This window comes from Mandrillus leucophaeus, unplaced genomic scaffold (genome assembly GCF_000951045.1).
Source record: "Mandrillus leucophaeus isolate KB7577 unplaced genomic scaffold, Mleu.le_1.0 Scaffold100, whole genome shotgun sequence".
Lineage (NCBI taxonomy): Eukaryota > Metazoa > Chordata > Mammalia > Primates > Cercopithecidae > Mandrillus > Mandrillus leucophaeus.
The window spans coordinates 5,023,195-5,040,130 of record NW_012098099.1 but is presented as its reverse complement, the minus strand read 5'-3'; the positions used below and the strand labels follow the sequence as shown (position 1 = coordinate 5,040,130).

At 41.3% G+C, this 16,936-nt stretch overlaps 1 protein-coding gene across 1 annotated transcript in view; it reads right to left on the bottom strand.

Moving 5' to 3' along the window:
* Positions 1-14,091, bottom strand: part of TBX20 (T-box 20) — a 52,129-nt gene extending 38,038 nt beyond the window's left edge. Inside the window, exons 1-5 of the mRNA XM_011973062.1 lie at positions 13,438-14,091; positions 9,849-10,101; positions 8,594-8,758; positions 4,837-4,945; positions 765-923 (exon numbers count right to left, since the gene is read on the bottom strand). Of these exons, the coding sequence (XP_011828452.1) occupies positions 765-923; positions 4,837-4,945; positions 8,594-8,758; positions 9,849-10,101; positions 13,438-13,564 (813 nt within the window). The 5' untranslated portion in view covers positions 13,565-14,091. The remainder of the gene's footprint in view (positions 1-764; positions 924-4,836; positions 4,946-8,593; positions 8,759-9,848; positions 10,102-13,437) is intronic.
* Positions 14,092-16,936: the final 2,845 nt, after the last annotated feature.

The following is a 16,936-nucleotide window of genomic DNA, read 5'->3' as shown; positions in this document are numbered from 1 at the left end:
CCCTTATCTGAAATGCTTGGGACCAAAAGTATTTTGGATCTCAGATTTTCTCAGATTTGGGAATTTTGCATTATACTTACAGGTTAAGCATCCTTAATCTAAAATCTGAAATGCTCCAATAAGCATTTCCTTTGAGTGCCATGTCAATGCTCAAAAAGTTTCAGATTTTGGAGCATTCAGATTTTGGGTTTTTGTATTAGGGATACTCAACCTTGCATATAATTCAATAATATAAATCCGATATCTTGATGTTACGTACTACTATAGTTTACTATCTAAAAAGACACTTAAAGTCATTTTACCAGAATTATCTCACCCTAAACTATAGCTGAATAAACCTCACAAAATATCTCAAGTATCAGCAGTTTGGGCAGTTGGATAGAATAGGTGTGTTTAATTCAGCAGAGAAACTGAGCCTTTAAACGTTATGAAGCAACAAGAACATGGTTATACATGTTACCAGAAGGAGGAAAAAGAGGCAAGTAACTTTCTGGAGAAGAAAATGTGAGAAAGCAGATTGGGATGAGTGTGGGTGGGGAAGTGGGCAGTTAAAAACCTCACCCATAATACAGAGATTCTAGAAAATATAGCGTAATACACAGTCATTCAACACACTCTTAGAGGTCCTAGCACTGAAACTCAATAGCTCTCTGCAAAGTGAACATCCATTTTGAGTACTGGGATATCTCTTCTCTCCAAGAAAATGTAAGAACCTCCTAAATCCTTCTCTTATGCAGGAACTAAATTGTGAACTGTACACTCACCAGTTGATTCTGGTAGGCAGTGACTGCCGTAAAAACTGTTTCTGGAAAGATGAAAGTTCTAAATTCTTCAGACTTCAGGTTGAGCAATGAGGCTGTGTGGTCTTTCTTCTTAATGATGTGCACCCTTGGCTGGTACTTATGCATTGAGTTCAAAATTATCTACAACAAAAAGATGGCAAGTACTGAATTTTACATACTTATACTGCTAAACAGGCAAAATTACAGTGAGGCAAGAACGAACCAAATGGTCTACAATTTCAAAGTCAATTTTAAGATATGGATCTACCCTTTCCAGCCTTAAGGCAAATCATTTTCACAAGATCCTGCAGAGTCATTGTTGTGAATCACATTTTACCAAAACAACTGCAAACCACACAGGTTGTTTCAAGTGTCCTTTCTAAAATGGTAGGGGGAGGGGTCATCTGAAGGATAAGTTTCACCTATTTTTAAAAATAGTCTTTTAAATACTTTTGGTTTGCTAGTCAAGTTAGACCAAAGGATGCAAGTCTAAATTTTCTAGAATAAGAAATCATATATTCTAAGAGGCCAGACTATTATTTATGGAGAAAAAAATAAAAGAGTTTAGAAAAGCAGTGTGGTGTTAGACAGACTTGGGTTAAAATTTTGAATCTGTCAGTTTCTAGCGCTTTAATCCTGAGCCAAGTAATCTCATCTCCCCAGTTCCTAGTTTTCTCACATGCAAAAACAGTACTAACCTCATAGGGCTGGCACACAGGAAACAGGAAGTGCTCAGTAAATGTGAACTGTATTATTATTAGTAATAGAAGGAGTATTTATGACAGCTTCCTTGATTTCTAACTTCCAGTTATTAAACCAAACTTGAATCATGATAGCCATCTTCCATTCTGTAGCCAGTAAAAGTTGCCAAGTACTCAGAAATCATAAACACACCCTCGTTAACAAGGCAGCCAAGAGATAGTATTTTTCATATATCTTTTAAATAAAATATAAAAGCTAGCCATTATGAATCAGGGCAATAAAATTCAATTTCAGATAGAAAAGGTTTCTCACATCTTCCCTCCTGCCATTCAGACAGCTATCTAAGTCTGCAAAAGTTGGGGGTATGTCTTTCTGGGGATGAGCAGGCTCACATTGTATGCCCTCCTCTCCAAGGAGCTAGCAGAGAGCGCAACTCTCAGGTGACATCACACGATAAACAGCCTGGCAGGACCAATGGCACTCTGCTGGTTGCTGCTGCTAGTCATGCAACTGATGGCTCCCTGGCTTTCTTGGCTAACCTGGGTGTGGGGCATGAGTGTTTCTGCCAATTGACTTTAGCAGAGTTGAATACTAGTCACTGTGGGATAACTGATATATAATCGCTCGCTCTCTATGCTGAGGTGTAAGCCAACCTAAAGTTACAGGGTTTCAACTGCGATTGAATTTTGAGCATGCTGCCTTTTTATGATCTCAAACTGGACCAGGAATAACTGAAACAAAGGAGATCTTTAAATGAATCAAAATAATGTTTTTGAATGATAATATGATCTCTTTGTCTAATGCATTTATTTCAAGGATTTCAAGCGATTGATCCTCAGCCAAACGCTTGAATAAAGTTGAAGTAACAAAACCAAATATTTTCCTCCTATCACTAAAATAAGAAAAAAATTAACATTCATCATATATTCTACTGAGAAGATAGGAAGAATTTTCACATCATACCCAGTCACCCATACATACACATACCAAAATGGAATATGCCCTAAGCTTTAAATAAGCTTCTTCTTTCCCCAGTTCTACCACCTGAATGTTAATTTCCTTTGGGGAAGGTTACTGGACAGACTCAGACACCAGACTGAGCCTCTAAGACCCCAGGGCTCCTTGACTCTCTGCTCAAGCCCTCCTGTGACTTGAGGACTAAGGAACACTAATAGAAATGTAGACTCTGCTTCACTCAAGAAATAATTCTTGAGAATAAAAAAGTTTCCTTTTCTGAAACTAAAGCTGCATCTGTAAGAGAGGCTTCTTCAGAACCTATTCAAAGAAGTTAGCTTAACAACACAGGATCTAAAAATCTTTCCTTGTATTAATAGTTTTCAGAATACACTAATTCTGGTGATAAAGGGTTATATTAAATATAATTTTTTGGGGGGACAGGGTCTTGCTCTGTCACCCAGGCTGACTTACAGTGGCACAATCAAAACTCGCTGTAGCCTCGACCTCCCAGGCCCAAGTGATCCTCCCACCTCAGCCACCCAAGTGGCTGGGACTAGAAGTGCATGCCACCACATCCAGCTAATTTTTTGTTTTGTTTCGTTTTCATAGAGATAGGATCTCTCTACATTGCTCTGGCTGGTTTCAAACTCCGCGGTTCAAGCAATCTTCCCAGTTCAACCTCTAAAGTGCTGGGATTACAGTGTGAGCCACCGTGCCTGACCAGTATAAAAGTTTTAAAGCTAAAATGCATATAAGCAACCATCTAAGACTAACCAGTTTTTTTAAGGTATAATCTTGGTATATCCAGGTTAGACCCTAGAGCTTCTGAAATCTAGTTTAGAGCTATTACTACCCAACGAAGCTGATGCTAAAAGAAAAGCATTTCAATTATGGACAACTGATCTCAAAATGGCTCTCAAGTATTTTTGGAAAGACTCAAATAATTCCTCTAAAAATTTCATATATAGAAAATTCTAGAATTGTAAAAGAATTTCATTTATCCCTGCAAAAATTTCCATTAAAGTTCAAGAAATTTTAATATAAATGACATTAAGAATGATCACTGACCTACAAAAAATCACTCCATACTTCATAAATTTTAACCTGTAAAAAAAAATTTATAAGTGGAAGCATATTTAAAAAAAAGAAAAGAAAATTATGCCAATAACCTTAAAGATAAAGATCAACTTTCTTTTTCAACACATAAAAAAACAGAAGCATATTAAGCTACTTCCAATATCCCAACAGCACCACCAGCAGAGTCCTGAGTTAAGTGGCTACCCTGACTTGGTTTTAATAAACACGGTCTCCTGTGGGCAGAGGGGTAGTGCTAGCGCCTAAAGTGATTTATTTGGTTCCAGGTCTAATCCAACCATTTGAAACCAAACCTGGAACTTTCTTATTGTCTACTTATGACCATCTTTGTTGAGAAGGTCTTCAAACACTTCCTCTAAATTGCACAGATTTGATCCTTACACATTGTATATATGTATTCAAATATCACATGTACCCCATAAATACGTACAATTATTATGTATCAATTAAAAATTATTAAAAGAAGAAAAAATTATGGAAGTTTATCTAAAGTTCTTTTAGCATAAAATCTAAGACAGAATTTTTATGTGAATCTTTATTTAAGAGCATGAAGTAACATCCCAGCAGTGCCTTAAAAAGGCATTTTATCAAATAGGTAAGGACCTGCATCAATGACTATTTGTTCTATTAAACTACTGATAAGAACACAGAGTTAATTTTTCTTTTTTCCACATTCATAAACTTTATACTGACACAAAATCAAATTGTTTTGTTTTTAATTACAGGGCTTCTTTATGCTTTAATATTCATGAAACTCTCCAAAAAAAAAAAAAAAAAAAAAAAAAGGTTACATAATGAGTAAACAGCACTTTCCCAAACTGATCTGGACATAAAATCCTTTTGTTATTTCATCTATATGTTCTATAGAACATACTTTGGGAAACCCGCATCAGAGGTCCTATCCCTATTCTCTTTAGGTTTTATTATCTGATATGTGGCTGACAGAAATTAGATGCTTAACCCAACAACAGACTATAGTAGCCTCCAAAAAATGTATATTCCCTTAGTTTACTTGGCTCTGGTGGTACAGCAATTTCAGAAGCCTAGGAGTTCCACAGGACAGAAGATCCCTGACCCTCTTGCATAGAAATGGCATACGGCATAGCATCCCTGTAAATGACCTATTAACAAAATCAGTCAAAGTCCCCTGAAGAACACATAAATGTTCCCATAAAATGACTCAGAGATAGAAGGTGGGAAGGGGAGAGGGAAGGCAGGAAGGGACTCAGAGAGAGACAGTTTTGTGTGACTTGTCCATTCCGTCTCAGGGAACCTGCACAGTCCAAGGCACGGTACTTACATGGCCATGTTGATCCAGTTCATTGTTGGTGAGTTTCACCTTTTCAAAAGACACCATCTGTTTGAGTAGTTGTTCCCCGGTGAAAGGAGAATCTGGGTGCACATAGAGCCTAAGAAAGTTAGGAGAAAACTATTGAGACTTTTTTTAAAAGTCTGTCTCTGTGGGTTATAAAATGTTCTAATTCTAAGGGAACACATAAACCATGTATAAGTGGTAAATTTTACCGTCCCATATATGTCAAATTTATTACTGTTGCAATGTCAAAACAACTCTAAAATGTCTAATGTATTTCTTCATGTACCAATTATCTAAATGAGATAATACTTAACAAATTTTCTATTAAAAGCTGAGCAAGCCATTTTTTAAAGGGGGGTGTGTGTGTGTGTTCATCTATCTAGTCCACTACTGGTCTGCTTTGATCAAACGCAAAATCTTCTTTTTGAAAGTGCTTTCAAAAGAAAAACTAGCTTACACTAATTGCATAAGTTCCTATTATAAACGTCTCTTAAATAACAATGAAAACGTAAATAATTTAAACGAGAAAATAATTTTAGAGAATCTATTTATTTAAACTTGAAGGTTTAAAGTTTGTGTTCTTAGTAAATACAAGACGGAGTAATTTTAATATAGGGACATGGAGAACTTCCAGTAGTCCAGAGACCAGCTGGCATTCTGTTCTTCCTGTTACATTAAACACTACCACTTTCACCATTATCTGTTTATGTGCTCACTGAATGAGAGTTAAAACAAGCTAGACACACTTCACATTATTCAATTTATTTATTTGTAAACAGTGCAAGCCAAAAAAAGCTCTCACTTGGATGGGAAAAATTTGTTTATCATTTATTGATCAGTTGCTACATGCAAGGCAATCTTTTACTCACTCACAGTTAAATGCAGGTCACTTTTTCTACCTGTGATAATCGACTTAAATGCAGCTCTTTGTAAGTCCCCATCCTGGTATCTTCTTGACTTAAGTCTTTCTGAAGTCAGAGAGAGACTACAGAACTAATGAGGGGGAAGCAAAATCCTTGATTTTATAGGACAAATTCCTTTATCCACGTAACAGGTTATTTACACCTAAATTTTATATAGGATCCTTATAACTACAATTAAACATAAATATTTTTACTAGGGCAAAAGCAAGGGATAGAAGTCATAAAATCTTCTTTGTACTATTCATGTAAAGAACAAGAAATCTGTGCCATGGTTTGTCACACAGAAGACTAAGAATAGAAGAATTCTATACAAATGTTTAAACTCACAAAGTCCACCAGGAGCAATGCACAAAAAGGTTGACAGCACCAAAGATTCTTACCAGACCTACAGAGAAACTGTAAAGGCTTCAGGCATTTGCCTGCCTGTTAATTCCACTGTTTTTAGGAGGAGTGCTCACAGTTGCCTTTCAATTATTCTTTGATAACACAATCACTTTTCAAGTACCATCCTTCCAAGACTATAGCTTTATAGGTGCAGTTGTTTTACTGATCAGAACCACATTCCTCCCTCTAAAAAAATTCAACATTATTTAAAGTCCTAAAGTTGATGAAATGTTCCCTCTTTAAGGATCACATTTACCACGTTATAGCTATTAATAAAATATTAATGTATTTAAATATTATATACTTTAAAGAAAAGGAGATGTCCTATATGAAAATGTAACATTATTTTAGATTGTAAGTAATATCTTGCTTATTATTACAATCAAGTGATACTGTCAGCATTATTTCTTCTGATTAGGAATGACTGACCAATGAACTTCAGCCTGAAATAAAACGCTTCAAAGTCCTAAAACCATGGGAAATTTTTGTCATCAGTACAAAAATTATCAACTCCCAAGTTCTTCGCTTTTCTCTTATGGAGACAGATAACTAGCAAACTATTTATTTTAATAATAATAAATAGTTGCTAAATTATCTATAATATTTTTATCCCATAAGCTAAACATTTTTATTTAATATCAATCTAAAAAAGCTGAACTAGGATGAATGAAAAAAATATACAGGAAGCCCCTCCTCTCAAGTCCCCCAGGGACTTAAAATTCCAGCAATAGCTTAAACATGCTTCAGTTAAGATAGTGTATTGGTACACACTTTTCTTCTCCAACCAGAGCAGATTAGTAACATAAACAGGGCATGTCATATTTCCAAAGTCCTGCTGGCCTGCATCAGCTCCCCATACCTTCAGATAGGAAGAAAATGTATGTTTAATAAGAGTGATTAACTTCTTAGAGGAAAGACTGGAAGGCAAAAAAAAAAAAAAAAAAAAAAGGAGGGTTTGCTTATACAAAATGGTTAGGAATCTGCTAAAATACTCTCTCCGGTTTAAAATGATATTGAAAAGTTTGGAAGGAAGCTCAAGAATAATAGTAAACTATTTAATAGTAAATAGAAAAGAACACTAATTTTATTAATTTTAATATCTATTATAAACTGGTGAATCTTACTCAACTAAAAAAAAAAAACCAGCAGCAATTGTTTTTTAGATTTTCTTAGTCTTGACAGTTATTTAATATACTGATTTGAAAGGGCTGGGAAGACGCCCTTTCTAGTCTCTTCCGAGAATGGAAAACTCTGAGAGATTGCTTTTAATCTCTTTTCTAGTGCACTTAGCATACGATAAGCTCAATAATACAATAAACTACTAATTAAGCTGAATATTCTATCTGAACCATATGTGTAATTGTCTGTTGATTCTCTGTCTTGACTATGACTCCAGACTAGACACAAAGTACCAGCCGTAATTTAACAGTTCCCTAATCTGTACATTTAAATAAATTCTTAGCTCTGATATAAACTTTCAATCAATCACAAAAAGTCATTAAACAACAAAAATTACTCATTAAACATAAACAACAAAAATTAGTCATTAAAGAAAAGTTATGAGGCTGGGTTTTAAAATCCCAAATATAAAGTCAGCAAATATGTTTTGTTTTGTATTAAAGTAGGCAGTTACATTCCTGTAACTTCATCTATTATTCTTCATATAAGCAAGTGTATGTTTTCCTGTTAGAATGCTCATTTGGTTAAAACAATAACAGTAAAGGTTTGCATGTGCTTTTTTAAGGATGGTACTCCTGGAAAAACTGTATTAGCAATGAATTTCACAAGAGTAAATATGCATGATCCCTAATAAGTTAACTGAGGAATGTTTCATGTAAAAGAACCTGTTATTGAATTACATTCATCCGCTAAAATTATAAAGGGAGAAAATAAAACTTAGCTTTTTTTTTTTTTTTTTACTTAAAAATCTCTGAACCTTTATTGGTCAAAAACAACTGAATTTTACCTAAATGGGTTTATTATATGCAGTTATAACTATATGATTAACAAATACTATAAGCAACCATTTTACTAACATACACTCTTCTAAAAAGAATTTTAGGACAACCATTTCATCAGTAGGTTTATTCCTCTGGTTTTAAGCAGCAATTAGAGAGGGTGTCTATATTTATATTTATATTTATATTTATACAAAATGGGTCCACATTTCTAACTGAAATTTAAGAAAAACTTTGAAATGAATTGCTGCCTAACGAAACATAAACTTAAAGACAGTGTTTTCTCTATGCACCAACTACCTTTCTTAGAGCCTAGCCCATATTTTGTGTAGTCAATCCTGGAGTGTCCAGGCTTGGAATGCTCTCTTGCCAGAGCCCGTTGCTTTAAAAACACACTTGCTTAAAATTCACACAAGCCAGAAACATTCTGACAGAAGCGTTAACAATTTTCTCGGTGAAAAATCCGGAGGCACGAACCTGGCTGGCAACGGCGGGTCGGCTTTGCCAGCCACCAGCCAGGAGGACCGGTGGTAGGCGTAGCGGTACCTCTTGTTGTCCACAGGGACGATGTCCATCAGGACTATGTACTTGGCCTCAGGATCCACCCCCGAAAAGGACACCCGGATGGTCGGAAACATCCTCCTGACAGAGAGAGACAGAGAATGGGCCCTGTTTATGCTGCCTAATAAACTGGCCTGAATTAGGAAGAGAGGAAGGGAGGGAGGGAAAGGGTCTGACTCCCCTCTCTATCCGGTCCACAAACCCCTCTTTTGTTTTGTTTACAGCCTCAGAGAAGTGAATACAGAGACAGGGTTTTCTTCCAAGCCTAGATAATTTTAAGAGTCACCTTTGCAAGTGTTAATTGCTAGGTGAAAAGGTGTGGGTGGAGGTGGGGGTATGTTTTAACACCAGAAGGTCTGTGATTAGGGGAAACCCTATTCATTTTAACGATCAAGCACTTTAAGTGTCCAAGGAACCCACGTCCCTGGAGCTGGCCCAGTCACACAACTTACCCGCATCCCAGCCAGAAAACTCTGCTCTTGCAAAACAAAGCCAAAAGCCGAGGTTTCTGGGAAGGATTTCTCAGAGACCCTGCAGGTATTTTCTGCAGTCCCAAGAGCTAGAGCCACCAAGTTTTGCCGGCCTCTGCCCCATCCCAACCTCCCTGCAGCCCTGCAGCTTCCTGCCTGGCCAAAGCCCGCCCGGCTCTGGCGCCAAGAGGCCCCGAGCAGTGCTCCTTCCTACAGGGAATTTTATCGTTTCAAATTTCATTCTTCCGCCCAGGTTTTAATTTCAGTCTTTAATGGGAGCTGGCAGCTTTTGCAAATTGAGGCTGATAAAAGGGAAGCTACTCACCTATCTAGAAGCACCCAGCAGCTCACCAGGCACCCCTGGCACAAATTCCTCCTCCTTCCAGATCCTGACCCTCCACCCACCAAACCTTCTCCAGCTCCAGGGAAAGCAGACCACACCCTTCAGGCTTAGTGTGCCTCCCTGGTCCCTGTGCCCTTCTCAACAAAGGCAGGGTGGAACTTCCCATGACCAAATCCTGAGAACGCAAATGACTAGACATCCTGTAGCTCTTAATGCAAGCTGGTGGAAAGAAGCTGCCCTGGAGCTCAGCTGTCTCTCTGCTCCACGACCAGCCAGCTCTCATCCAGTTCCTGGAAGCACCCTCAGCTCCCCAGGGAGTGTCCTGACTCTCTACCCCCAACCGCCAAGTCCCAACTACCTGCCAGACTTGGTGATGATCATCTCGGTGCCCAGCTCATGGAATTTGTCCCAAAGCTCCTTGGTTTCCAGGCTGCAAGCGATTTTGGCCATTTCCTCACTGGGGATGATGGGGGTGGTGGGGATCAGCGGCTCAGTGCACAGAGAGGAGGAAGACGGGCTGCTGCCACCGCCTCCACCAAACTCCCCATGAGCATCCAGGCTGGTCAGCTCACCCAGAGGCTGGGCACAGGACGACTTCTCCACAAATTGCTCTGGAGGCAAAGAGAATTGTGAATGACAGCTGACACTGTTCAACAAGGAACGATCCGGAAAGAACAGCATAACCAAAATGGTCACTTGGATTTGACTCAGGAAAAGTTAAGCTCAGAAACTCCAAGCAGGGTTCTAGGAATGACCTATCACTGTATACTGTATAAAATTACCTGGGATTCCCACAGAGTAGCATGCCCAGTGTTTCCTGACCAAATTGGTGAGTTCTAGAATGACTACTTGTCTCCACCAGTACTGCAACCGACTTTGGGAAACAAAAATGTAAGAGAGGAAGAAGGGAAAGGTGATGATCATGAGGGAAAGGTGATGAGCATGAAGGATGCAAAGTAAATATTCCTATTGTCATCTCTCCCAAATTCTGAACTTTGTAGCTCGTGGAACTGATGCCAGTCCTGCCTCTTTGACAACCAGGAGAAATTTTTCTCCATGGAGAGACCAAAGGAGCAAAGAGATCAGCACCTTCCTCACTTGGAGAGGAACTTTCCCTTCCTTCCTGGAGCCCTCTCTCCATAAGAGAAAAGGAAAGGAGGATAGGAGGGTGAAAGAAAAATGGGGAATGTTTAGTCACTTCACCTCTGTGCCTGACTTTCAGTTTTGTAAGCTTTATGATGAGAGTTAGAACATTTTTGTAATATTCCTCCCCAGCCCGAGATCTTATGAAAGATGTTAGCGTACAGCTTGCTAAATCACAGGAGCAGGTTCTGTGGGCCATTTTCAGAAGAGGCTTAGAAGAATTACTTGAGGGTGATGTATAAAATTTTTCTGTCTCCCAAAAAGGTCCTAGAAGTGAGGAAAACCACCTCAAACCCAAGCCAGCAGTGTATTAAAGTGAGAAGAATGCTCCGCCATCCACCACCAGGCTGGAATACCGCTGCCTGTGAACCAAACATTCTCCCCCACAGCTGATAAGGGCCTCGGACTACACCAGTCACTTTGATGGAATACAGGGAGACTTTTGTAATTGTCCCAATTATCTTCCATCCCTTAAAAAAGAAACTACTTGAATTTGCAATGTGAAGTTGATCTCTTAAGAGTCCTCAAGAAATCAAAGCCAGTTCTAAATGTATGTATGTGCATGTATATGATGTGTGTGGGCATATGGGACACACACAGATCATAAGGTGTTTTATTTCCTACACATTTTTGCATGAAGAAAACAGGAAACAGAATGGTTTTACTTTTACTTCTCATGCAATGATAATCCAACCAATGAAAATGTTTTAACTTAAGAATAATCAAATTAACTGCCATCCTGATTTTTTTCAGATTAAAGAAAGGAAACCATACCATAACAAAATCTTATTTTCTACTAATATTTTCAGAAACACATTCACATAAAGTCTTCGGAGAGAATGAAGTAGTAGTCTTAATGATTTTTTTTTTTTTTTTTTTTTTTGCTGACAACTAAAAGAGGCAAACTCCCTAAGCCACAGACTGACCAATGCATCAGGATGGGAAGTAGGAAAGGAAGAAAACGAAATAGAAATGATTCAGCGGACTGAAGCTGTTCTTTTAAATAGACTTTGCATGTTTAAATGGGCAATCCTGGGACACACTGGAATCCCCCTCCCCACTCTATAGTTTGCTTCAACAAAAGTCCCACATTCTCTCTTAACAGAACTTTTAGGTGTTTTTCTTGCTGGAGTCCTTGGCTTGCAGTCACCTCTGTGGAACTGGCCAGTGTAAGGAACAAGAACACCAGTTCTTTCAGAGCCCATCTCAAAAGCCAGGAGAGGGATACGCATTTTATAGACTAGTGCCTACGTGTGTGTGGGCATGGGGGTGGCGTTGGAGTTGTCAGCTGGGCATGGCTTTAAAGTTCAAGGGTCACAAACTTCGATATAAGGTGGTTTTTCTCAGAAAAATAAAGAGAGAAGGAAGTAATGTTGAAATGACAGTGCAGCTGGGCCTGGCATGTTTCCCAATTTGCTGTCTACACTTCTGTCAGGAATTGTCACCTGAAATCCTCTTTTCCTGCTATGTAACAAACTGAGATATTTGCAAAGTATTCAGGGGCCCCTAAACAGCAATGCATAATGTTGAGAAGTCGCACAATATAACTTTGAAATTGTTAGTTATATTTTTCTGAACAATTGGAGTTTGTTTGATTGATTGTCTCCATTCTTTGGCAGGTTTATATTTAGATGGGAGGTCAGTGGGAAGAACCAGGGGAAGGGAGTGAAAACTTGGAAGACAGATTTTTTACTTTTATTTTTTTGACATTCTGTTTTCTAGAAATCTACTAGTTTCTTTTTCCTTGGTTTCAAGTAGCTACAGGAATTTTACTTCTCTCTTTATGCCCAAGCACCTTATTTTTGATCTCGAATACTTCCTTTTCTTCATGTTATCATTATTTTGGATGTGATATGTTAAAGTATTGGGAAGGACAGAGAGAAGAAAAGAAAAATTGGGGAGGGTTAAAAAAGAAAAACTAAGTTTGCTATCTGATTTTCACATTGTAGGGATACCAGATGATCAGGCTGTGTAATAATTATTTCCTGAGGATCCATGAGGCAATGATGAGAATGCTTTTTTTTCTCTGAGTTGTAAAGAGATTTTTAAATATTTACCTTGGGCTGGTTCTCTTCCATGTAATTCACTAGTGTTAAGAAGAACATAATTCCTATTCTCCCTTTACTCCTAACCTAGTGTCTTCTATAAATGGTAAAGGTTGTTAAACAAACAATATAACTAAAAGTAGAGAAATGTGAGAAATGGTTACTGGTTAGTGTTTTTGCCAACCTCAACTGAAAATGACGAGTTATAAAATGATGTCTTGGTGATAAGTATAGAGCTTCAGTGAATAAAATGGTTCGTGCAGGGAGAACTGGCTTTTTCTGCTCTACAGTGGTTTCAAAGAGCTTGCTTTGTTTTGTCTATTCAAGTCAGACGAAAACCAAAATTAAACTGGTTTCTTATGAAGTCGTTTAGCGTCTCCCTGGTTTCAAACGCACAAGCAGGTGTTACATGCACAGTAACTCCTGTTGAGCCTTAAAAGCAGTTTTATTATTATTTTTCCTTGAATGTTTTTATGCCAACAAACATACACACATACCATATGTCCGATCTGATATATGGATTCTAGAAACTGGGGAGCCCGACGGGCCCAGATATAAGATGCACACCCATAGCATTCAACAGACTGGAGCCTCCAAAGAAAACCTGGACCCAAAAGAAAAAAATCTCCCACCCGCGATGTATGGCTCATGATTTGAGCATCAGATGCTGCTGCGAGCCGCCTGCAGCCAGGGGACAGGGGCAGAGACGGATGCGCAGCACCCCAAGTCCTCGGCGGACAGCCGGGTAGCCCAACTTACCCAGGGGTTTGATTGTGTTCTCCGTCGCCTCCTTCTCCTTAGAGCCGCCGCTCGACATGAGTGCGGCAATGGAGAAGGCGTTGGCCCGGGAGGAGAGTTGGGGCTTGGGCGATGTCGTGAACTCCATGGTCCCCAGCACGCGGTCCTGGCCAGGGACTGGGTCGTCCGAACTGCCGTCCAGATTCCCCAATGGAGACAAAGACCCGAAACACAGCGCAAAGTTTCCGAGACCAGTTACAGCGGGGCCAGGGACTCCAGAAGTGTCAGCTCCAATCTCTCCAGAGCTGCACACTGGCCTCTATCCCCCACCGCAAAGCCCCAGAGCCGCAGAGACTTCGAGGGCAGCCGGAGAGGAGAGGGCCCACCCAGCACTACAGCGGGTGCGCACGCCCCGGGGCGCTCGGCAGGACGACAATCTGCACAGCCCAAAGGCGGAAACAAGCATCAACTGCACAAAGTCCTGGGGTCCTGGAGCATTCCCTCCGTGTCCTTCCTCCCTCTGGGGCTGGGGACAGCCGGGATGTCTCAGGCTAAGGTAGCCACCAGCCGAGCGCGGCTGCTAGGGCGCGAGCGAGGGGAGCGCGGCGCGGAGCCACCGACACTGAGCGCTGGCGCTTGCTGCCCTGCGCCTTAATTTGCTGGCGGCGGCGATCCCGGAGGCCCGCAGCCAGTCAGCGCAGTCCCACGTCACCGCTTCCTGATTCCGCCGCCGGGGGCGGGGCCGCGGGCCGGGTGCTGAGGGCGCGCCTAGGGCGCGGCGTCCGCGTGGCCTGTAGCCCCTGCTGTACCGTAGCCCCGCACAGGTTCAGAGAAAAGGGTGCCTCCACTAGGCTGACGCAGCGGCCATGGACACCCCCGCCTGGTCTCGCAGCCCCGGGCGGGAGGGCGGTGCGCGCTGTCGGGAGACGACCCATCATCGCGGCCTAACGCCCGCGATCCGGGCATGGCCCAGTTGGGGAAGCTATGACCAGACCAGAGGAAGCCTCGGGAGTTCTCGCTTTTTCCATTCTTTTTCTTACCTGCGCTCAAAGTTCCAAAAAAAAGTAGGGAAGCGCTCACTAGAGCGGAATCCGGCGCCTCTGAACCGGCGCCAACTGGCCAGGTCCATACTCGGGGCAGATCCCAGAGCTGGGACTGTCGTTCGATGGTCCCAAATTTGATCTCCTTGACAGTGGGGCTGAGCAAATGCAGCCCTGAGAAAAATAAGCTTAGCGAGAGCTGCGGGCATTTGGCAAAGGATGCTGCTCTCAGAACCGTTGCTTCTGCTCCTCACCAGTGCGTCTCTAACCTGGGGCTCCTCTTTTCCCTAGAGGGACCCTGGAAAATGGGGCGGCTGCCGAAAGGAAGGCGAAGGTCAGGGCGCGGAGCCCTACAGTGACCACGCGACGCGCCGTGGGAGAGTGCGAACCTTCTGGTAGCGCCCGGACTAAGCGGACACGGACCCCTCTGGTTTTACAAAGGCGGCTGTGACCAGGACTTCCCACGGCCTTGTTGGAGGGCGTCCTATTAGCCCTACTCAGCCTGAATAACTCAAATTCTCTGAATTCGCAGGGTAATCCGCTTCGCTTGGAGCCGTGTAAACTCAGGCTGACATACACACTCAAGCTGTACATGTAAATATTTGTTCTCTTTTCCAGCCAGTTGGTCTGGCTATTAGAAGCCTCTTCGTGGATCTTAATAATAATAATAATAATAATAATTTTTAAAACCCCAACTTTTCACTGCATCACCCCTTACTCCTGAAATAAATTTGTGGGGGAAAAACGGCAAGTTAAAATAGCTGTCGAAAAAGTTTGTGTGAATAAAATGACATCTGGAAGAGTCGTGCTTTCAGCCTGTCTTGGTCATCGTGTAGCAATAGTTTTTAACAAGGTGCTGGATGAAGGTGACTAAAAAATGCATCCTGATATCACTATAGAAGTTCGAAGTGTCGATTTATAAATGTTTGGGGAAATTCGTAAAACCATAGACTTTGCTGCTGGAAGGAATTTACGCTGTCGTCTAGCCGGTCTCCAGGTGCGTTTGAGAGAGAAAAACAAGGCCCGACGTGGCAGAGCGCGCATCTCCCCCCAGTCCACTCCAGCGGCTAAAAGCAGATGGAAGGGCAGGACTCACACTCCGGGCCCCACCCTGATCAGTCCCTGGCCCTGCAGCTGTGGCTGGGCTGTTAGCTGAAGAGCCAAAGTAGAGTTAACGACGGCTGGCAAGCAGAGGGCTTTCAGATTAAACCACAGGATGCGTCTGAGGATCCGTTTCTATTCTTGAATTTTTTGCTGGTTTTGGACAACCCAGACCCAATCCAGACCCCTTTTTTGGTTATTAAAGTCCCCCACCCCAACCCATCTCTCCCCAGACACACCTTCTCAATGTAAGTGACATTTCTTTGTATTGAGTGGAAGGAGCACACTGATTCCTTTCCTATAGCAAATGCTTAGGATTTGTCCAGAAAGAAAGATTTCCCTCAAGAAGTGGGGATTTGGGGAGGTCGGGGGATGTTATGGTTAGTCTAGACCTTTATACATGCTTCAACAGGACGTGGCAAACCTTGTTAGCTGAATTTAGTTTTCAAAAACTTGCCGCAAAAGTATACTTCATTAAAAAAACCTTGCGATTGTTTTTCTATACAGAGGAAAACTGTGTCCTTTCTTAATTACCTTAATGATTCTGACTGGAATCTGAATAATATCATGAGAGGAACATTTTCAGAAAATCTGATGAAGCAAGGGGAAAACTGAATTGCCACGAATCTGTTTCCTCCTTCTTTCCAAGTGCCTACGCGGCCTTAGCCCAGCTCTGTGTCTCTTGTGTGCAGGAACCCCCGACTGCTCATCCTACTACAGGTAAAACACTATACAAGAAAAGATGAGTGATCTTTAGGGGGCAGGCGGCAAACGAGAGGTATTGAAAAGGCCACTTTAAACAAATCCGGGTGACCCGTTTGGGGATCTCTAGGCTATGCATCTTGTTGGTGTTGAAACCTCAGCAGTAAAACATATGCTGCAACATTATTATCGGGAGCACACTCTCCCTCCTCCTAGATTTATTGCCTTTGCAAATCAATATGATGCCATAAAACGGGGAACCGGTTCTGGGCAGAGAGGTGCTGTGGAAGGATAATTCAAAGCCTTCCCAAAGAGGAGAGTGGGGAGTTCTGAGGTCCCTTCAAAACCCCACTGACAGCGCAGGTTAACAGGTAAAACCACCCGGGGGCTGGAACAAAACAAGCACATTAACTCACCTCTCTAGGCCCTTCTCAGGCTGACTGCTGGCAGCGGAGGCTGCTGAAGTCTGAATGTTAACTTTAACACACGCATTAGCCTGGAAACTTTGTGTAGGTTACTAAACCTCTCAAAGCTTCAGTTTCTTCATCTAAGTTAGAATAGGGCCAATAGCTCATTCCTACCTGGAATTTGCTATTCCTTTGGATTAATGCCCTAATGTGTATAAAAAGCCTAACATATAACACTCACAATAAACCCAACATAAGTAAAGCATAATA